Source organism: Diuraphis noxia, unplaced genomic scaffold, assembly GCF_037042655.1.
Source record: "Diuraphis noxia isolate RWA-SAM2 unplaced genomic scaffold, SU_Dnox_SAM2 contig0001, whole genome shotgun sequence".
Taxonomy (NCBI): Eukaryota; Metazoa; Arthropoda; class Insecta; order Hemiptera; family Aphididae; genus Diuraphis; species Diuraphis noxia.
The window spans coordinates 35,978,852-36,002,120 of record NW_028301711.1 but is presented as its reverse complement, the minus strand read 5'-3'; the positions used below and the strand labels follow the sequence as shown (position 1 = coordinate 36,002,120).

Here is a 23,269-nt window from a genome sequence, read left to right as displayed (position 1 = left end):
TGTAAATTGTAAATACAAACTTACTATGATAACGATGATAACGAGAGACTCATAGAAAAGAGATTAAAGAGACTCGTTACGACTTTACGAGATGTGTTCGTGTGCGGTCGCGTACCTACTTCATATTAGTACTTAATCGTTTAGTCGTTACGATAATTTGAATAAACTTTGATCTCCGAGTTTAAAAAAAAAAAGACGGTAATTATTACCGATCACCTACATTATCTATCGTTCTGTGTACATATATTATATAATATGTATTTATTTATATTATTCCAAATGCCCGGGACTCGATATTTCACAGAAATCGTATTCGTACGGGGACTAAATCTGGTTTGAAACAAGTGAAAAAACAATTGGCATTAATTTAATTAACCCTCAACTATGATGGCAACTACCATAATGAACGACGAATGGAGAACTTTGTATCTGGCCCGAGCGCTGTATGATGCTGTTGAGGATTGTAATATTCAGTAAGTATATTTATCACACACCTATGTTATGTTTTTGGTTAAAATAATAACAATCAATTGAAAAAGTTTAGATTTAACTGACGTGTTAACGCAATCAAATTGTGTCATATCAATGTCTATCTACAAATTGCATAGGTAGACCTTTGATTGTGTGACAGTTTCATAGTTTGTTTCATATTAACTCAATAAATTATTAAATTTTATATTTGTGAAATTATATTTATTATTTCGATATTGAATTATTATTTTTCTTTAGGCAAGTTAATACTTTGTTATCTCAGAATAAAGCCAATCCCAATGTACTCATACCAGAAGAAGGGATGACAGCATTTCATTTAGCTGCAGGGCATGAAAACTTGGCATTTGGAAAAGTAGCGACTTCATTATTTTTACATAATGGTGGAGATCCTAATGTGCTTTGTGAAGGAAGTCGCACTGTTCTACATATCGCTGTTGCTTGGAATCGTTCTCAGGTTGTTGGAATTTTGCTCAAAAGTCCTTTTATTATACCCAATCCATACTTAAAAGATGAAGATAATCTCAATGTATTTAATTATGCTGTGAAATTTAGTGCTTGGGAATCACTTGCAACTCTTCAATCTTACATGAAACATTCAAACTATACAAGTAAGCACAAAATATGGTTTTGCAAAGTTTTTGAGAACAAACAGTTATAAATAATTGAGGCCATATTTTAATATTAATAGTTGCTTAATATTTATATAACTATTAATTAATACTTTTAGTAAATGTTTATTTGGTTAACTCTGGTTTATTGGTCTGGGGAAATAATCCCCGTTTTTTTCTTTCCAGACCCAAAAGCCAGAGATCAACTGTTTATTCGTATGTTTTTATGTGTACTATCTCATGATTATTTTATTATTATTTATTATATTTTTTTATATTAGGTAATTTAAAAAAACAAGTCTCTAATGCAATGCAATCAAAAGATATTAAAGAGAAATATGAAAATTCTATAAAAGCACAGAATATTGAAATATCAATTGGTGCTGAATCAACAATTGATAAATCTGATAGATTACATACAAGCAGTGGATATCTTAATAGCGGTGAAAGTTTAAACAGCATTTCTAAGTCAGTGACATTTGATTCAGTTAGTCAAAAAAACAATAACATCGATGAATGCATAATATTATCTTCAACAGCTTACTCTACTGGTGATATTTTAAATACAAATAGTTCATCAGACTGTCATTGTAACCTACTCATTAAAGATATTCCATCAAAACTTTATTATGATGGATCTATATTGAGTTCAATCAAATGCGTAACAGACGAATTTGAAAGTATAGAAAATATAAGCTTTCCATCTAATAATTTAGTGTCTGATTCTGAGTTATTTGAACTCGACGAGATTGAATTGGGAACAAAAAATATTTTTAAAGAGATAGAAAATATATCTTTAAGTGATACTGACTTGATGTCAGATATATCTGGATTATCTAGTTGTTTGAGTTCTGATGATTTTCTTACATGTCCAGACACAAATTCTGAACAACAAATTTTAAATAGTGATTCTTATAAGACTGACACTGAATTGGAAGATATTACAAAAAGTGTATCAATGACAAGTATTTATGACTCAATGAGGTACTTTATTTATTATCTGTTATTACTAATAGGGCTGTGAAATTGTAGAAAAATGTATTTTTAACTTGTCGTAAAACAGCTTCCTTCATATAAAGTTTGAATTTAAAAGCTAATAGTTTGAGTGAAGCAATTAATGTATTGGTTTTACAATGATGTATTTTTTTAATTTTTTATTTTTTGTATACATGTACATTTTATGGTAAAAGTTCTTTTTATCTTTAACCTTGAGTATGGTTTCTGATACCAAATTAGATCTAATTCGTATTTATAAGAGGTTAAACTGAACATTTCTGGTACTTTTCAAGGTATTTCAGTAAATGGAAATTTTTCGAAAAACCATTTTAAGTTCAAATATTTACCAAATTCGACAAAATCATACAAATTTTATAATTATTTTGTAATTAGAAATTTAAAATATTGTTTATTCTCAAAGGTAATTAATACTTGTTCTTTATAAAATCCAAATAAATTTAGAAAACACATGAGCACATTTTTTTTTGGAATTCATTGTTTAAATTTTAACGAAATTAAATATTATATCAAAGAATGTCAAAAAGCTATTTTGTTGCAATTATAAAATATTTTTCCTCAGAATTTGAAAGTAATACATAATAATTGTATTTAAAATACTTATTATTGGAAATATTTAATGCTTAATTAATTTTGGTACTTTTTAAACTTTGATTTTTCTTATGTATATGAAACATTTTTAAAGTTTTTTAGTGTATTACATTCATAGCTCTAATTATTATAAATTTTAAGAGTTTTCATGATTTAATTTTGAAAAATCTAAATAATAATCTTTTTGTTAATATTTAGTTATACTTCAGATATCCTCATAATATTCGTAATAATTTTTATTACAATAATTGAATTTTAAATTTTGTTTAATTTGTATTTTAATAATTTAATATATATATATTATTTTTTTTATAGCAATTCAATTTCCAGAACATCAGTTGCTATAAATAATCTAGAAGTTTCCAATATTATTAATTCTCTAGGTATAAACTATAAATATTTTTACGTGTTACACAATTGTCAGTTCCTTACTTAAAAATCTTTAACATTCAATTTTATTCCCGATGATTTTGTTTTTACATAGATGATAGCAGTAGTAATTTAACTGAAATTTCAAAAGATTATGATACAGATTATGTTCGTCAAAGTCTCAGGGAGTTTGGCCATCCTCCAGGACCACTAGTACCCAGCACAAAACAAGTTTATGTACGAAAACTTAATCGATTGTTACATAAGCAAACAGAACTGAGTCATGATGATAAGCGTATTAAAAATTCATCTGGTATATTTTTAATTTTTATTGTATATTTATATTACATTTATTGTATAATTTATATTTTAATTTTAAAGGTCCATATAGTATCCAGTTAACTAAAGTTCTAGTTGAAGATAAATATGATTCGTGGAAGAAAACTTTAAAAAGTTGGAGTTATCTAGAGGAAGCTATTGTTTGCATCAAGAGTGGTCCATCATTTACTTATTTATTATTAGATCCACGTATTACAAACAATTTACCCGCTCGAGCTGATCATATGAACAATCCCATTGAAATATGGCAAACATTTGTTAGCTCAATATTTTACATTGGTAAAGGCACCAAATCTAGACCCAATGATCATATGAGTGAAGCATTTCAGTCTTGGGTCGGAAACAGAAATAAAGATAAAAGTCGCAAAGTATGTACAATTATAAAAAGTGTTATTGAATATAGTTATTACTTATTATATATTTCATTTTATATCATTTTATAGACGGAATATATTTTGAGCTTATGGAAGGAAAAATTAGGAGTGGTTTGTGTACAAGCATTCCATCATTTAGAGATAAAAGAAGCACATATTCGAGAGGCTGCTATGATTGATGCTATTGGATTGGACAAACTTACAAATGAGAAGCGTGGTACATACTATGATAACACAACACGTTGGTTGAATAGTGATCGATGTAAATTAGGCTGCCATCTTTTGTACCGTGCTATGCTTGTATTTTTAGCTGATGGTGAGCGTCAATTACGACCAGTTGACTTGACTTAACTATTGACATTCTATTTTTACAATAATATATTTTCAAAATTTTTCTCAAATAATGAATATGATATAAGATCTAGTATTCCCCTTAAAATTAGTTTTATAGAAATATATATTTCTGATTCTTGATGTATTTAATTCGTGTATTTTTGTACCATGATAAGATTTTAGCAATAATATTTTATATTTTATTAAATTAACAATTGATTTTGTGATAACTTAGTGTCTACAAACACTTATACTTTAGTTAAATTATAATATTATAATTTTTTTACAATAAAATTATTTTTGTATTATAAATAATATATTTTTACCAAAATACTGAAGTCTGTGTATATTATTATAACATATCACTAGTAGCACCTCAGGCAAATTACTACTGATGTGTTCAAAATTATAAAAATTAACTTAATTAACAATATTTTTTATTAGAAAATAGTATAAAAGGGTTGCAATAATTCACTATATTATTAATTTTTTCATAGCAATTTTATTCATTCGGATTTCATATTATTTTTATAAATACTTCTATCATTAGATTATTATTTTTAAATTCCCTGATAATTTATCTCTTTAATATGTCATATTTTTAATTAAGTTTATTTAAATAATCCATAATACTTCAATGACAAAATAAATAAATAAATTTATTAACTAGAAACTTAATCATACTATAATATTAACAATTAGATTCCGTGATCAAAAATGTATTATATTGAATAATGAAAGTAAATAAATTATTTAAATTGATAAATAATGTCTATAAAAAACCTATAGCTGTTAAAAAAAAATTAAAACCGTTTAACACATGTATATTATGTATACAAAAATTATTTATGAAAGACACTTAAATATTACAATTGTTGTGTAGAGTTCCCATTGTATGTGTTGTTTTCATCATCATCAGAGTTGTTGTTATTCAGTTGATGGATATTAGAAACTGTTTTATATGTCGACTTTCTAAATAAATAAAAAAAAAAAAAACTACAGTTATTTTAAATGATAAATTTAATTAACTTTATAATTTTCATTTAATTAGTGTCTATCAAATCACACCTATGATAAATAAAAATGTTTCCTAGTTGCCCCTTATAATCCATAGAGAGGCAACTAGTTCAACTATATTTGTTTAGAATTAAATGTAAGGTTCATTGAGAAGTATCTCTCATATAGTTAGAACAAAATTCATATACAAATTACTAGCAATTTTGACTTTTGAAGGCAACTACATAGTATGCGGTACTATATCTCGAATCATGTGAATACTCGTAGATATAACAAATTGTTTTTTCAAACCAATTATTTAATGCATGCAAATATGAAAGATTATGTAAGTGCGATTCAACCGGGCTATAATGGATACACACAGGACCATTAAAAGTGCCGATTATTGATAGTTTTACATTTAGACAGGTTTCACTAACAAACTATTTAAATCGTTTGTATAAGCTAATAAATTTATTGAATATATTTGAATTAGTGTTGTTAAACACTACATTTATAAGTTTATCATGCAATAGTTTTGGACAATTAATTTTTCTTACTTGACAGTTTTTTTTTTATTTTTGGTATGACGATTAATCGTTCTTGAAGCTTCAATAGATGGCGATGGTCTCACAAAACTTGTTAAAAAATGTTGAATAAAATGAAATGGATTGATTATGATAAAATTAAGTACACTCCCTAGCCAAGATTGATAGTTGAGTACGGAATATAACCAATGGTTTGATTGTTCCTACATTAACATGATAAATAATTTAAAACAATTAAACAATACTACATGCAGAGTTGCATAAAATAATGTTCAAGGGAGCATATTGAGCTCTCTATTAAATCATTAAATTTTTTTTTTTTTTGTGCAACCTGGTATTAAAATAAAAAATTAGTTTTGATTTTTATATTCACCATATCTAGATGTACATAAATGGTTGATGACGGACATAAATTTAATGCATCCAATGTTTGGTTAAAATCTTGTTCAATAAATTGTCGATGAGCTATAAATTTTATACCTCTGAAAATAAAATATGTCTTATTTTAGATAATTTTTTTAAAAAGCATTGAAATAATCAAGACATTAGTTATACCTTTCTGAGAGATTAACTTTACATAATATATAAGTTGCAATATCTCTGAGTGTAGAAGTTGTTTGAAATTCTTTAACAATTGTAATATCCTTATGTGGAACTTTGAATTTAATTTTTGCAGTACCATTAGATCTATAATAATTCAAACATATTAATATAATACACACTAATCACTTATTATAAGGTATAATGAAGAATTGATAATACCTACTATTAAACTTGTTTTAAAAATATTTAAAAAAATACTTTCTAAACATTATGATACATAGCCAGGTAACTATAAAGATTAAATAGACTACATTGGTTATAAACATTACCAAGTTTAAAAGTTTAAAGTCAATTTATTATTACAACAACAAATCAAAAAGTATACAAAGAAACAGAATATACTTTTAAAAATATGTTAAATAAATACTATAAGAATATTAAGCAATTAGTTGTTATCAAATGACGAATTCTACTTATTTATAAATAATGATGTATAAGATAATATAGTAGTATAATGTATAAATTAAATTACTATGTTATAAACTTTTAAGTTTGGTAAAAAATAAATTACTTTTTAGTTTCTTCTGTAACTTTTTGGACATCAGCATTTATATTAGCACTATCGATGAGCTGCAACTGAAATACAAATTACAATTTGAAGCAATTAACGTTACATAATCCACAGACTAATTATAGGATGTTTGAATTTCATAAATATTGGCAATGACATATTTAGGGGGATGCGTGGATATGAAACTATGCCACTGATAATTTTACAATAATACACTCTAACCAGATGATTAGGTCAAATTGTTGTCTCATTATTTTTCAAGTTATTTAAGATTCTATAACAATAAATAAACTTGAATTTTAAATATAAAAATGACATATACTTTATTATATTATATGTTAATATATAATGAATAAATGTATACATGTCACTTTACTACTTAAACAGACAGTAAAAAATTTAAATTACAATAAATTAAAAATTATTAATTTTAGTGAATTTTATTATATTATCAAAACATCTAGTATTTTGTGTTATATTAGGTTACCTTTTTAGTAATTTCAGTCAAGTATTGTAAATATTTCTGTTTATTGTCATTGACATTGATTGTGTCTATAATTCAATGATTACATATACATCTGTTAATTTGAAATAATAATCCAGTAAAATAGAACATATAATATCAAACAAACCAGAAATATCTTTGATAATACAACAAATAGCATTCAACAGTTGACGTTTTAAATCCAGATGAATATCATGAAGATTTGTCAAAACTTCTTTTTTGTTTATGATATGTTGTTGAGTATTATTTTTTTCTAGTAAATAAATTGATGGAATAACAACATTATTGACTGGTTGAAGAAATAAGTTAAAGAATTTATTTATTCACAGTTTAACAGTTGTGAAAGTTTAAATATTATATATTATTAATAAAATATAGTAAATAAAACTATAATATTTATTACATACATTTAAAAACCATACTAATCTTATCAAAGTGTCATTAAGAGGATGTTATATCTACATGTGTTATTTCTATTTCACATGTGCGTAACATAGTAAATTTTACGCTCAACAGATCGCGTTTAACTTTGTCAGTTAAAAATTTAGAGTAAATTGACCTCCTATAAACATTAAAGATAAGAAAATTATCTAGGACATCTCATGAGCTTATTATAGTATTTTAATTTGGACCTTTTCCGTTAATTCACTACCACTATTATTTTTTTTAGTTTTTCCGTTTTTTTTTTTTTTTTTTTTTTAGATGACTTTATATATTAATGGAATGATTCTCGGAAATGTGTTGATAAGTTAGATCAAGCCTTTGGTAAGAGCACCACTCATCAGAAATTATTGTCGTTCCTTCAGCAACATGTTCAATAATAATTGGCAACAACGTGCATGCTGATCTGTCGGGAACAGGAACTAGAAAAGTTTCTTTGGCTTATTAATTTTGTAGATCCTAATATTTTGGCTCACACTAATATGATTGAGAGTTCTTAGAGCAAAATAAAATCTCGAAATAAAAATCAGTGGGCTACCTGCCGACTAATGCTGAACAACTACTTGGTCGAGTACATGTGGTGTAAGCGTTATGGTCCTAAATAATTTACTTGAAACAATACTACAACATATTGCACACTTCATGCCCCCAAAATCAAAATTATATAATATATAAATATATACAAAATAATCTAAAAAAAACGGAGAAACCAAAAAAAAAAAAATTAGTGGTAGTGAATTAACAGAAAAGGTCCTTTAATTTTAAAGTAAGTTTTGAGTATTTTAAAATTGTAAATTGTTTATATTAAAATATAATAGAAAGTTCATGAGCTGCCTTAAATAATAATAATAATAATATAATTATATTTTTAAAGTTGGTTAGGATCAAAAATTTGACAAACTATTAATTTACTCTATTATTAAAACCAACTAAATTAAATGGATTGTTCTTAACGTAAAAATTTGATGTCGTGTGAGACAGATACAGTACATGTAGGTAACTATAATTGTACCTACAATTTTATTTGTTAATTTTCAATGCTACATCAGTACAAAATAATAATAAAGTAAATTTTGAAATAATTAACCGAATCTGCAAAAGTTCAAACTGATTAAAAGGATTAAGTTAAAATACTAATGAAAATAAAAGGATACAAATATCTTCAAAGTTTTTAAAACTTGGGCTTAGTGGATCCATTTTATAACATAAAATGAGTTCATTATTCAGCAATTGAATTATATTTGGGTCTTCAAAAATCTTTGTAAGATCATCATTTCCATTACCTAGAAATATAAATAATTGCATAAATTATAATAGGCTAACCTACCTAATTATATTTTATGGTATTATTAATAGGTAATAAAACATATATATATATATATATATATAATACTGGTATAACATTGTATTTAATATCAATAGCGTATTTTATTTCAAAACATATAATTTTCAAAACATCCAGAAACATGTTTTTTAAATTAATTAAATTAGTTGATACCTAGGTATGTCTATTTTAAAATAAATTTTCATGATACAGAAATAATACAAAAATGTATGAAATATTATCTTAGAATTATCTTATTGGTGTAATAGGAAATCAAGTATTTTAAACAAAAGAAAAGAATAAATAAAGGAGTAAAATCAGTATATCTGAGTGCTCGTACCAATGCAAACAAATAATATTAATAAATACCTATGTAGATCAAAAATGCACAATTTCTGTCCGTCATTTGTTGAAGTGCTGCTTTGGAATCGCCTTCAAACCATTTCAGTGACGACATGGCTGTTAATGATAAGGATACTGGATATTGATTTCTGTCCACTGATTTTTATGTTTAGGTTTATAGGTAATATCCCTGGTAATTTGATGGACTCAACAACGCTGCGTGGTGAACATATCCAACAAAGATTTTCGACCGAATAGAAGAGCGATGAATGGTGCTTGAAATCACAACTGTTTTTTGAAACAACCTTTATTGAATACTGGAATGTCGATTCTAACACTCGGCCCACTCGGGCACTCAGATGTGGTAAACAATAAACAAATAAAGCTTTACAGATTACACTGATTATAATAAATACTGTCGTCTGTCGTATAATAATATCATAGTATTCGTTTATCGTTAGTTTAGTGACCTATAATATAGTAATATTGTGCATGTTATGAGCGCACTGTGCACAGAACCGGCTGGTGGTCGGTGGGTGGGAGTGGCTACCGGCTGGTGGGAAATTGTTGTACTATATACCAGCAGCGAGCGCCGAGCAGGCGAGCAGCTAATCAATTCGTCGACTTATCTGTTATCATGGATTATGGGCAAAGGAAAGGAGGGTAACATCATCATCGATCTTCTGCGTAACTACACTTTTTTGTGTAACTACAATTTCAGTACGTTGTGTAAACGATGATCGGCGCCCAAGTGCCGGCTAAAATGATGGCATTTAATGTATTGCTCGACAATATTTAATAAAATAAAATGTACCATGCTAATTTTAATAGCAGCGATTGCTAATTAAAAATGACTCATACCAGTTTATCAGTATGTATAATAACACCTCGTCATTTACTGACTACAAATTTTGTATTGTTTCTGTACAGTCTTATGGGTTACAGCAATGATTTCGAATTTCGATCAATGACATCTAAAATATCTCGACGGTTGACAGTTAATCATTCATCGATTGTGAACAGGTGTTTTGAACGAAATTCAAGAGAATCAACATGACCGACGAGTTTATTAGGAAAGGATTGACCACCTCGGTGGCGCAGATATGTTCAAATATTGGTTGGCATTCTATGTCAAATTCGACTTTGCAAATGATGACAGACATCCTATATGAGTATTTCAGAGATCTAGCTCAATCAGTCAAGAAATTCTCCGAAATTTGTGAGTATTTATTTGCTTACGCTATTAACCCTATAACATTAAATATGAAATATGTTTTAATACATAATTTGTTATATGTATTTATATACTGAATCCTTTTTTTTTATTGTTGATAGTATTTATTGGCAGTAGTAAACCTTGTAGTATAGAGATACTAGGTACTGTCCCTGATCTTTTTGGTGTGGTTATAATATTGCTGGTTCCTAATTAATAACTATGATGAGGGATGGAAGTTAATGCTTATTTAATTTATCTACCTAAATGTTTGTAAATATGATTTGAAAAATGTTGTATGTATTATGTAAACATGATATATTTATTCACTCATATCAGCTATTCTCAACCAATATAAAGTCTTACTTTTTATGCAGCTAAAAAAAAAATTCTAAGTCAAAAATTATTATTCAATTGTTATACTACATTAGGTACCTATTATTAAATGTTATAAAATTTTAAATTTATTTATAACCTTTTCAAATTACCTATGGGGACTTACAGCATTAATACCTACTTTTTTTGAGAGTGTTGTAAAAAATATGTTATTGGCTCAAGCAAAAAAAAGTTGATTATAGCTGTTTTAGTAAATAGAATTGAATATCTTAAATAATAAAGTAATAAAATAATTATTTATTATAATGATTTTGGGTTCTCCTAGATCCCTGAAGATTTTATCAAACATTTTACATCAAAATATCAAATTGAACAAAATACCTGTCTATAAAACTATTATACAGTGAAACCTCCCTTAATGGACATCTCTAAATAGCGGACACTTATAAAAAGTCAAAAAATTTTCAGGAACAGGGACATTTTTACTATTTTTATACAATAAAATTCATAAATAACGGACACTTTTATGGTAATTTAATTTTGATTTTGATAATTCTAAAATATAGAATAATCGTGGAATGCCTTAATAAATATCTATCTATCTTTTATAGTTTTAAGTTAATCTTATCTGTCCATTATTGCATCGATAAAAACATTTTTCTAGCTTATGTTCTGTAAAGTATCCCACATTACTATTTCCTACTCTCGTATTTAGTTGTGTTTGTGATTCCATTACATAATATACAAATGTATTCCTGAACGTATTGTATCCAACGCAGTTGAATTAGAAAATGCCTTGCTACACAAAATTACTATGCATCAAGATCTAAACAATTTAAAGTAACTGTATTTTTAATATAAATTTAAATAATAATATGTGCAATTAATATTTGCGTTACAATAATAGAAATATAGAAATATTATATAAAGAATAAAATATGTTGAAAATTTATAATTATTAATTCCTCCGAGTTATCTTCAAGAATTTATCCCCCCCTTCCCACTGAATCGAGGACAATCTAAATAATAGACAAAATTTAGGCAACCAAGAGTGTTCGGTATTTAGAGGTTTCACTTTAATTGCTGATTACTTATTTGTAAAGACCAGATTTTTATACATCAATAATTATTAAATATGCAGGGACAAATATGAAATATACAGCATAAAATGTAATTATTTTTGTTAAATATTTAATTATTATAGGTAATTGTTCCTATAACATTAATTAAAAACATAAAAATTATATAAAGCAAACATATAAACATATAGGTACATACAAAAAGTTACATGAGATTTTTAAATTTCCTTCTGGGGTGATATCAGATAAATAGTCTTTTTATAATAAATTAATACATCTTCAGTCTCCCCTGGGTTTTTTTTAAATATTTTTGTATTACATTTATATAAAGTTCACTTAAATAGGCTATAATTTTACCCTCATTTTTACTAATAAATTTATTTATGAAAATTCATTGAAATTGAATATAAAATAAAGTTAAAAAACCACCAAGAAGTGATGTATTGTCCAGATCGGCCCCGTAAATACTCCACTGAAAATTTGTAATACTTGTTAGATAAAACAAGTTATAATAGTATGTAAATATATACAAGTTTTTATATGATTTTTAGAAAATGTAATTAAAATAGCATCATTGCTGAAGTCAGCCAATCCCCATAAAACCATTCCAGTTATTAAACTTCCTATAAATTTAAATCTTCTCATCAATGAAAAAAAAAAATACATGCTGGATCCGCAAGGCAGTATTCATGACATTCCATACTTTAACCATCTCTTATAAACTCAAATGACCTACCTACACTCTAAATTAAAATGCCATCAATACATAGATTATATTCATTCGCTTAAAATCCCTGATAATTTACTTTTTATACTAGTGTGCTCCCTGATAATTGTCCATCCATAAAAATAAAAACATACCAATCCTGAATGGGACCAAGTTCTTTCATATAATTTTAGATAAACACTGAACTTGGAAACTTAATTTTTAAAACAAATAAAAACTTGCCAATAGGTGACTTCATCTCTTTCTCACTCTCCTTAAGTCTAAACTAAATTTCAAAACTAATATTTTATTACACAATTACTATACAATTATTAATCTTATCTGGTCATAATAATATTATGGCATTCGGGTTTGGTGTTTGGTCAAACTTTCCAACAAACCATCCTATTTAGTCCAAACATAGCTCTCCTCACTTTAACTCATGCTTCATTGGGCTCCATGGTAAATGATCAACTATTTTGTTCATAAAAACTTTCAAATAAAAAATGCCTCGTTTATAATCTGATTTAATACTGAAAGATACAGCTTCTATGCAATCAATATTTAAATTAAACCTGTATAGTTAAAATCCATTTTATAGGTATTGAAATGCAGAAAGTGCATTTTAATGAAGAATATGTACCAACATCCAAAATATGCAGTATAAAATGTTATTATTTTATCAGTCAAGTTGTAGTTTAAGAAAACTTATTGACTGTCGTGTATTTAATATATAATGTGGAAAATAGAAACGCATATTTTATGAAAAATACAGGCTTACTGTAATCTGCTTTATTGATTTAAGTTTAAAAGCTTTTTATATAAACCACATTAAAAATACAGTTAAAGAAAAAATATAATTCTGAATTCATTTAGAGCCATATGTGTTTAGTTAATTAAATATTGATTTATTAATCATCTTTATTTACTTTTTAACAAAATACATAAAAATTGTGATGTTTATTCTTTGTTCTTAATGTATGTATTAACTATATAGTAGCAAATACATAATTTAGTACGTTAGTACATTAGTACTAAATTATTGGTAAACCTATCTCATTTTAAGTTAGGTATACATAAATGCTTATAATAAAATATAAAACGTGACAAAAAATAAAAACCAATTTTTATTGTTTGTCTCTTGAGCCTTCAATAACTGTATTAAGAGGCTCTTATAAGCCGGGGGAGGGGGAGGCTCAAAGTTTAATTTTGTCAACTTACTCACTAATTGTGCCACTGATTAAACTCGAGCTATTAAAGATAAGAAAATAAGAATAGTTTATTAAAAGGTAAGAGTTTTAAAGACATAAGGCTAAAATATTGCATAACAAACACAATTACCTCTTAATAAAGTTGGTATGTGAAACAAAATATTTAATATTAAATTGAATTATAGTTCTACAATTTAGAATGATATTATAATTGTTTAAGATTAGTTTTATTAATTATTTATTTTCAAATTTTATATGGATGTGTATTAAATAGATAATTATAAATTAACCTTTAAATAATAATTTTAAAATAGTTAAATATGACCAGCAAATGTATCTGCTTAAAGAAAAAAAAACATTTACATAAATTAATAAATAATAAATAATTATCTTGATCATTAAATATTTTGTAGTGTTAATAGATAATATTAAATAAAGAATAATTAAGAAGAGAATACAATTAAGACTATTTTTTTTTTTGTTTTGGGGTACTTTAAATTTCAAGAGTATACTTTGTTTTCTAATTGTGATAGTTAATATCCTTAATGACTTATTATATATACCAAATTGTGGCTCGCTTTTTCTAAAAAAAAAAACAATTATTTACTTATTCACAATAAATCCATAAAATTATAAAATGTATTTATAAACATTTTGGGTATTGATATCATTGAATTTATCCATGTGACTTGTGGATGTTTTCATGTTGGCCATCCCTGGTATATACTATAAATGACTAAGTGAGGCGGGTACATAATAAATCTGATATGATTAATTTGGAATTTATTTAATAGGTATCAACAATTTTTTTTTGAAATCATAACAATATAATTAATTTAATATAAATTACCCTAGACTAACAAACTGTCTTCGCTCAGAATAATTTTTGTATACAATGGTATTATATCAAATTTAATAACATCCATTACAGTAACCCACTTGTTATCTTTATTTTACAATAGAGCAAATTTTATTACCCTCTTTTTAATACTATATATATAAAATGAAAATCTAGTATAATATTTTTTTTTTAATTAAAATAGAATTTATAAATTATGACTAAAAAACATTTATTTAAGTCATATAGTTTATATTTTTTACAATTTATACTTTTGCTAAAAAAAGTTAATACAGTCATAAAAATTTAATATTCAGTTAAAATTTAGCATTTAAAAAATCATCAAAAATGAACCACTTGACTTAATCAATGCGTCTACACTCAAAAGTTTTGTAAAAACCAAATTTTCAGATTGATAATCCTGACATTTTCTATTTGATCAAAACAATAGTTATTTCATTTGTCAGGATTTTCTGTTACAGCCTGTACTTAATTTCTCTATTTGTTTGAATTAGCATTTTATAAACATAAAGAATTTCAACTCTTTTTAAACTATCTTTACATATTTGAAGTATTGAAACTTTTTTTTTAAATAATGATACTAAAAAATCGCCGTTCAAAATGTTTATAATTTAAATTCATGATTCCTCATAAGTTGTTATTAAAGCTATGCTATTCAAAAATATTAAAAGTACATTGGCAAATTTTTTTTATAAGCATTCGAACTTCGAAGTTTAACAAAATTTGTTATAATGAACATTTGCAAATTATTTTATTGTTACAAATGTATTATATTTTCAAATTTAAAGCTCAAGGACTTGATGTTGAACATTTAATACAATATTTTTCATAAGTAGTGTGTGGTTACCTATTTTCTCCCCTTTTATTAGTTAATTTATATTATTTAATTTTTAATTATCACAAATTCCTATATATTAAAATATTACAAGAAATTATATTTACATTTCTTATAATTTTATTTGAAAATATATAGTTTTTATTTTTTTCAGCTGATACATTAGAGCCAGATATTGATGATGTAAAAATGGCATTTAGAGATAAAGATGTTGCTATTCCAGATTTAATAAGATATTTGAAACAAGTCGGGTCCATAGAGTTTCCTCATCAAGTTCCTAAGTTCCCAATACCAACAAAATCTAATTTAAATATCATGAAACCAGGAAGCAGAGAAATTGTAACCAGACCCGTTTATGTTCATGAACATCTTCCTACAATGTATCCTGAACAATCTGGTAAAATATTTTTAAAGATCATTATTTTTATTTTGAACAGTTAATGAATATTTTGATAATATTCTTGGAATTTTTCTAAATTTTAAGTGATTACTTCATTCATTATTATGCATTTTAATCATAATTATTTAATATATACTATTTATAAATGTTTATCATAGATGAAAAAACAATGCAAAATGATATAAGCCAGATACCACATTCAAGTTCTTCATTAGGAATTTTTAATGAGCCGCTAAGTTTTCAAGAATCTCAAGTCTCCAAATATGACAGGTAAACACAATTCTTTGAATAAAAGACATTTTTCTATTATACAATCATAAAAAATAGTTTTTGTCTTATTAGTATTTAATTAAGATGTTTTTATTTTTCAGACCAATGAAGGACAACCTGGTAGTTCATAGACGACTTAGAGAGATATCTAGTGTGGTTATGACAACGTCTGGATTTCTTTCACCATCACGAGAAGGCAAATTACCAGAATCTCGATTAATACCATTTCCCAATTTTAAAGTCAATTCATCACAGGCACCATCTTCTTATCCTACAGTCCCCCCAGAAGTCAAAGGTGAACCCATACAACAACGTAGCAAGAAATTTTCACAAAAAACATTGAACAATTTTAAAGAAAAGGGAAAAAATATTGTTAACAGTAATAATAGCAGTAATATTACTATTAGTAAAAATGATGATTCTAGAGTAAGAAAACTTGCAAATGTGAAAGAAACATCAAAACTTAAAACATTGAAAACTGGAGCTATTCGAGAGTCTAATCAAGGACCTCGGCTTAAAAAACCATCAAAGATTAAAGATAAATCAAAATTAAGTGTACTAAATACCATATTTGATAAGCCTATTCAATCATCATTGACGCATTCTAAGTATTCAAAAAGCCTTTTGGGTGATAGTGAAAAACTGACAACAGAACCTGATAAGCAAAAATTAAATATATTTAAAAAAATATCAAAAGTAAAAGAAGATAAAAATAATGATAGTTCAGCACACCAGAGTTCAAAATTAAATAGCTCAATTACACCAAGGCCAAATTCTACTATTGTCAGTTCAGATATTTTGGTTAAGCCCGAAGTAAAGGTAGAAATTAATGAAGAGAAACAATTTAAGCCAGATATCTTTAAACCAACTGTTGAAACAAAAAAAACTGATAGTGCACATAAATTATCAACAAAAGAAATCAAACCAGAATTAAACTCTAATGTGCCTAAAAAACGAAAGAAAAAACAGAAAATACCTAGTGACGATAATACTAATACTTTAGATGTCAAAAATAAGAACACTGGAAATAAAAAGTCAAAAAATAAACACGATTCTGACTTGTTTTCATCCCCTTTGAAATTTTCATTTTTTGGTCATCTACCAACAGTGCCTGGTCTTCTACCAACTGTGCCAAGTATTTTACCACCATCACTTGCTTCAAATCCATTGGTTCCAAAATATCCTGCTTCTAATAGTGTTATGCCGATACTAGAAAAAACAAATACAACTGCTTCCATGATGTATTTGCCTTTACCGGGAGAGGATGATTTTGATAAATCTGAGTTTGATGAACTTTCATCTACACTTACTTCCGAAAAAAAAAAAGTTCCGACAGAAAAAATTAAAGTAAAATATATTGTGCTTATTGATAATTTTGTTATTTTGTTATCCATGTTTATTAATCATTTCAGCCTAAAAAAGAACATAAAAAGATTAAAAAAGAAAAAATAAAGTCTAAAAAGAAAAAAGATAAAAAAGACAAAACAAAACAAAAAGAACGAAGTGAAAGAAAGAAAGAAAAATTATTGAAAAAATTAAAGAACAAAGAAAAAGTAAACTCTGAAGAATCTAAATTGGAGCCTACTATCACTGAGGTTACATAAATAGCAATTTTTAGAAATGTTAAGAGGACACTACACATATAGTTGCTGTCTCTATCTTACAAGTGTGTAACATAACAAATTTATGATTAGCAGATCACGTTTAATTCTTTTAGTTTAAAAATTATAGTAAACTTACTTATCATGAAATTTGATGGTAAGAACATTATTTGTGTTTGTATGTAGATTTTTATGATAATTTAGTTTTTATGTGAATTATGAGCATTTTTTATTTCTTTTTTATATATGCATATTTTGCTACAAAATCGAACTATCATAGAAAAAAACACATATACAAACACAGATAATGTTCTTACCATCAACTTTAATAATAGGTCGATTCATTCAAATTTTTAAACTAACATAGCTAAATGTCATCTGCTAATCGTAACTTCTCTATGTTATGCACTAACAAGACTAAGACAACAAATGGATGTGCAGCGTCCTCTTAATAATTTTTTTCTCATATGTTTTGATTCAATATTAAAAAGTTATTTTTTAATTGTACATATTCAATCAATAGTTTTAGTTAATATATTTTTTTTTAGGAAAAAGAACCAGATCCTATTATGAAAGAAGAAGACCCATTGGTTCCAAAAATAAAGCTTAAGTTACCTGGTTCAAATGGATCAAATTCAACTGCATCATTACAGCGGAAAATGTAATAATTATTAAATAATAAATAACTTTAGTTTTAGCCTTTTAGGTTAAATTTAAATAAACATTATATATTTATTTTTAGTGTAATCAAGCCTATTGTTAAAAATAAATCTCCCTCGGAGTGTATTGATGAATTACACAATTTATCTAAAGAAAAGTCACCAGTGGAACGAGTTAAATCATCTACTGTAAAATCTAAAGCACACTCCAAAGAAAAATTATCTACTGCTACCTCACCATCTGTGCCATTAATACCAAAAGAAGAAATTGAAAGTGTTACTGAACCTTTACCTAAACCATCTAAATCAAAAAAAACAACTGTAGTTCCTCCTAGTACTGTTATGGATTCTGATATCCCCGCCACAACTTCTGGAAATGCTACTGTATCTTCTGCCGTACTAAATTCTGTTGCATCAAGTAATAAACATAAGGTTAAAACTACCAAAAAATCGAAAAAAATAACAGCTCAACCACACCCAGCTTTTTACTTTGTAAGTACCCATTCAGATGTACCAATATATTGAAACTTAATAACTACGATTTTCACCATACAAAATATAATATCATATTTTTTTCATTTATTAATAACAAATGTATTTATTATAGTGTTTGTGTTAATTCTAATGTTATTAATTATCATGTATATTAATAAATTGGCGTTTAAAAGTATAAACTAAATAAATTGTAATTACAATAAATAAGTCAGATTTTATATTTTTATAGGATGATGCTGGAAATCAAGTTTGGATATGTCCAACTTGTGGAAAACAAGATGATGGCAGCCCTATGGTTGGTTGTGATGGATGCGACGCTTGGTATCATTGGTTAGTATAATATATATTTTTTTTTACAACTAGTAAAAATAATTGATCTTAATTGGATAAATTGCAGGGTTTGTGTGGGAATTCAGTGTCCACCAGATTGTGCTGTATGGTATTGTCCTACTTGTTTATTAAAACGTTCTGAACGAGGTGTAACTGCTCCAATTGAAAAAGCTAAACGAGGAAGACCCCTTAAAAAGAAGTCAATTTCGTAAGAGTTAATACATTTATTAGTGGTTTTTTTCATCTAATCAAATTAAATTTTTTTTAGACTTGATTTTAGATTTAATTTGTTATTTATTATAAGACATAAAATTTGATAAGTTTATTGATTTTGGAAATAGCAAATGGTTTAACTTGGTAGTAAAAGTTTGTTTTAAATGGTCTACTATTAATTTCTTAGTACAAACATATATATATATATATATATATATATATATATCCCTTTCATTATAATTCAACTTAAAATCGATTCAACACAAGGCACTGTACTAAACAACTAAAATGTTCAATTCATTAGGTGTATAATAATAATACTGTTCAATAAATTCAAATACTTTTTAGTTATGGCAATTTTTATTTAATTTTTCATAGTTAATGTAGCATCTAAAATATCATATAATTAACTAATAGTGAAATCAATTTGTTAGGTTATATTTTGTTATTATTATGAATACCTATTTCCATAACTTGTTATCATTTCTAATTAGAAGTTTTCATTCTTTATATATAAAAGCTATTAATTAATTTACATGTTATACACATTGCTTAATATACTTAAAAAAAATATATAAACTTAGATTTGTTTAGTTTGAACCTAGCCTAACCTTGACAAATGCAGTTAAAAATGTGTTTACCTTACTATATATAAGATATTGTATACATGTATTATGGAATCACATATTCAATATAATTTTAGATTATTAAACTATCTGCAGATGTTATGAATTATAACTAATATAATATGTGTTTATGAATAACAATTTCTAATGGTTATTAGATACATTGATAACAAGATATGTAGTTGTGTTTTCTCTTTTCATCAGTTTTCTTATCTAACTTAAGGATATAGAAAACGTAGTTACCCACTTCATTTAGTAAATTATTATTAATAGTAAATACATAGTAAAAGAAATCTAAAATCAATTTTTAATTTAAACTGTTTATCTTATTTTAATTGTATTTTAGAGCAGTTCAGTATAAAATAAATAAAAATTTGTGAATATTTGTAATATATGATATTCACAGTGTGCATATTTACAATTTACCGTTTACCTCCAAATAATTAAAACATTTTAAAATAACCTACGTTTAGGAATAGATTGTGTACTTTAAAAAATGTATGTTTAAATTGAATTTCAATCAATATATATTTCACGAGGATAGGGGATAGGGGATTAATTTATACTTGTACATATTAATCAAATATAAGGTTTAAAAATGTTCATTGAAACACATTGTTGTTAGTCATTGTGCACTAATAAATAAGGTACATTATAATAATAGTTTAAATTCTTAAAAGCAAAAAAATTACTAATTAGAATAGGGTTATATTTAATCTTATCTAAAAATTGTTTTTTAAAAATCTCAGCTGTTTAGAACATTTTTGAAATTATATCATTTTTTGGTGGATTTTTTTTATGGTTTTTGTTTTTTGTTTTTAAATTTTATATTTTTTGTTACTAAAACTGAAAGAACATTACTTACATTTTGTTTTTATTTTATTGAGTTTTAAAAAACTTGGGATTATAAACTATATTATTTATTATTATTATTATAAAAATATTCATTAATGAAATTTAAATTTTACCATTTAGTTGATCACAAAATATATGTTTGTACTGAAATGAAAAATAATATTATCTTTTTAGGGTTTTCATGTAAACATAACACTAATGTTTATCACAATTTATAGCTTTCTTAAATAGTTGATGAATCAACATTTATTATCATTATTTATCATCAAATAAATATTAAACATACAATTCTGAATAGGAGATTCGTTCTTAAATAATAAATGTGCTCTTTAATTATTATTAGATGGCAATTATCATATTCTTCATGGTTTATTAATATTTTTTAATATATAATCTGTAGTACTAATCTATGTGTATAATCTGTTAATGGAAACTTTTTATCTTATAAAGAAATTGAATTGAAATTATTTTAATACATATTGATTCTGGAATAATTGAATAGATTGTAATTGTAGTACTTGGTGTTAGTTTGCTATATCTGTCTTATTTGTCATATTATTTGTTTATATACATATATATATATATATAGATATTAAGAAAAAATACATATTGCCAATTTTGTTATTATGGCTTAAATTAAATATTGTTACTAGACTTAAGTATTTATAATCATTTAAAGAATGATCGCACTTAATCAATTTTTTTTCCTTTAGATTACTGTAGCCTATAGCTGAACATGGTCAATGTATGTTTACCTTTTACTGTTGTGTGTGTAATTTAGTGGCGGATTTAGACAAAGAAAAAATTGAAATTTTTTTGGGGATACCAAATTTACTAACGAGTAGCTATTAGTTGAGTCTTAAAGCAATGAACGTGTTAATTCAGGATGCAGATGTCAAACACATACGTATTGCCGTTACCCAACCCAAGTTTCCAAATTAAATTTTTTTTTTATGTTGAACAGGTCCACAATACATTTATTTTTACTTAGATATTTGCAATATTAGTTTGAAAATTTAGTATTCGCGTGTTATGTAATACATATAATATATGAATAATTTATTCACCACTTTCTGGATAATTATTTCATGAATAAAATACTCTTGAGTGCTGTAAAATACGTAGTATATTTTGTGATAATTATATCTCGCCGCCCTCCTAATTGTGTCGCCCTTGAAGGCAGTACTTAATCACTAATCATCTCATAATAATATGACGGCCTTCACGGTGACAGCCCTGGTGTACAACCATACACACTCGCACTATTATTGTTTATTATTATTATTATTATTATTATTATTATTATTATTATTATTATTATTATTATTATTATTATTGTATTTATAGTCTATTATTAATCTGCAATATTATCTGTCTATTTATTATATACTTGTTCAGTGGATAATATGTTTTTTCTTGATTTATAGTTCTAATGTTAAACATACTTTTAAATATTGTTTTAATATTTATGACTGTATTATTTGAATTGTTTGTAAGTGTGTTACTGTAAATGTTTTCTGATGGTCATTGTCAAGTTTTTAATTATGTTATCATGACTAAACATGAATAAAATAAAAACATAACTAAACTAAAACGAGTTTTAAGAAAGTCATATTGAATTTATATGCTAACCACATCTATGTGTGTTAGTGATGATCAGTTTTTAGTGATTATTCATAACATCAAATTTTTTATTATTACTATTATTTTTATTATTGTTATAATATTAATATAATTTATCACAGCAATTGTAAGTGTAAGCTATTGTGTCATTGAATGCTTACATCCATAATTAAATTATGTTCAATAGACTAAACGTATTTTAATGTTTTAATTTTGTGATATTCACTGATAACTACTGTAAAGTCACCTTTTATTTGATAATTCTAACTGAAACCAACAGTTCATATTTACAGTAACAAATATAATATATAATATATATTTATGATTTATTATTATTTATTTATATAAATGTATACCAATTTTGTTTTTAATATTTAGTTTTTACCTATACTTGTTTTAAATTAATAGATATTTATTAACAAAAAATGGATAACTATGTTTTTAACATTTTTATTGAAAATCAACCATATAATATACGTAGTGTAATGTCAACTCTGTATTCTGTCTCAATATATTAATTCTAATGTTTTATTATAATTTGCATTTGATTTGGAATACCTTGTAAATA

At 25.5% G+C, this 23,269-nt stretch overlaps 3 protein-coding genes across 5 annotated transcripts; 2 read left to right on the top strand and 1 right to left on the bottom strand.

Moving 5' to 3' along the window:
• Positions 1-49: 49 nt before the first annotated feature.
• Positions 50-4,458, top strand: LOC107168438 (uncharacterized). The gene is made up of 7 exons (XM_015517844.2): positions 50-473; positions 730-1,100; positions 1,382-2,084; positions 3,021-3,088; positions 3,190-3,387; positions 3,456-3,781; positions 3,857-4,458. The coding sequence occupies exons 1-7, from the start codon at positions 385-387 to the stop codon at positions 4,136-4,138; spliced, it is 2,037 nt and encodes a 678-aa protein (XP_015373330.2). The 5' UTR covers positions 50-384; the 3' UTR covers positions 4,139-4,458.
• A 300-nt stretch (positions 4,459-4,758) lies between these two features.
• Positions 4,759-9,902, bottom strand: LOC107168440 (uncharacterized). The gene is made up of 9 exons (XM_015517848.2): positions 9,418-9,902; positions 8,879-9,007; positions 7,411-7,572; positions 7,266-7,330; positions 6,779-6,843; positions 6,220-6,351; positions 6,038-6,146; positions 5,677-5,867; positions 4,759-5,092 (listed from the first exon to the last, which is right to left on the bottom strand). Exons 1-9 carry the CDS (start codon positions 9,503-9,505, stop codon positions 4,987-4,989), a joined length of 1,047 nt encoding a protein of 348 aa, XP_015373334.1. The 5' UTR covers positions 9,506-9,902; the 3' UTR covers positions 4,759-4,986.
• A 132-nt stretch (positions 9,903-10,034) lies between these two features.
• Positions 10,035-23,238, top strand: LOC149060621 (uncharacterized). Of its 3 annotated transcripts, none has more exons than XM_089216326.1 (11): positions 10,035-10,261; positions 10,336-10,609; positions 15,784-16,026; positions 16,188-16,299; positions 16,401-17,646; positions 17,712-17,894; positions 18,449-18,561; positions 18,643-19,051; positions 19,284-19,384; positions 19,452-19,592; positions 21,792-23,238. In XM_089216326.1, the coding sequence occupies exons 2-11, from the start codon at positions 10,444-10,446 to the stop codon at positions 21,799-21,801; spliced, it is 2,724 nt and encodes a 907-aa protein (XP_089072452.1). In that variant the 5' UTR covers positions 10,035-10,261; positions 10,336-10,443; the 3' UTR covers positions 21,802-23,238. The 3 variants fall into 3 exon arrangements, with proteins under 3 accessions (XP_089072452.1, XP_089072459.1, XP_089072465.1); XM_089216333.1 differs by having other exon boundaries at positions 10,321-10,609; XM_089216339.1 differs by having other exon boundaries at positions 19,452-23,238.
• The last annotated feature ends 31 nt before the right edge of the window (positions 23,239-23,269 follow it).

What these genes read in the sequence shown, in the direction of transcription:
- LOC107168438 (XM_015517844.2), top strand. Translation starts at nt 385, where the DNA reads ATGATGGCAACTACCATAATGAACGACGAATGGAGAACTTTGTATCTG. An exon ending in GTTGAGGATTGTAATATTCA is followed by an intron (nt 474 to 729) that starts GTAAGTATATTT and finishes ATTTTTCTTTAG; the next exon opens with GCAAGTTAATACTTTGTTAT. An exon ending in AGTATTTATGACTCAATGAG is followed by an intron (nt 2,085 to 3,020) that starts GTACTTTATTTA and finishes TTTTTTTTATAG; the next exon opens with CAATTCAATTTCCAGAACAT.
- LOC107168440 (XM_015517848.2), bottom strand. Translation starts at nt 9,505, where the DNA reads ATGTCGTCACTGAAATGGTTTGAAGGCGATTCCAAAGCAGCACTTCAA. An exon ending in TGCATTTTTGATCTACATAG is followed by an intron (nt 9,008 to 9,417) that starts GTATTTATTAAT and finishes TTATATTTCTAG; the next exon opens with GTAATGGAAATGATGATCTT. An exon ending in AATAAAAAAAAAACTGTCAA is followed by an intron (nt 5,093 to 5,676) that starts GTAAGAAAAATT and finishes TTATTTATTTAG; the next exon opens with AAAGTCGACATATAAAACAG.
- LOC149060621 (XM_089216326.1), top strand. Translation starts at nt 10,444, where the DNA reads ATGACCGACGAGTTTATTAGGAAAGGATTGACCACCTCGGTGGCGCAG. An exon ending in GCATCATTACAGCGGAAAAT is followed by an intron (nt 18,562 to 18,642) that starts GTAATAATTATT and finishes ATTTATTTTTAG; the next exon opens with TGTAATCAAGCCTATTGTTA. An exon ending in TGCGACGCTTGGTATCATTG is followed by an intron (nt 19,385 to 19,451) that starts GTTAGTATAATA and finishes GATAAATTGCAG; the next exon opens with GGTTTGTGTGGGAATTCAGT.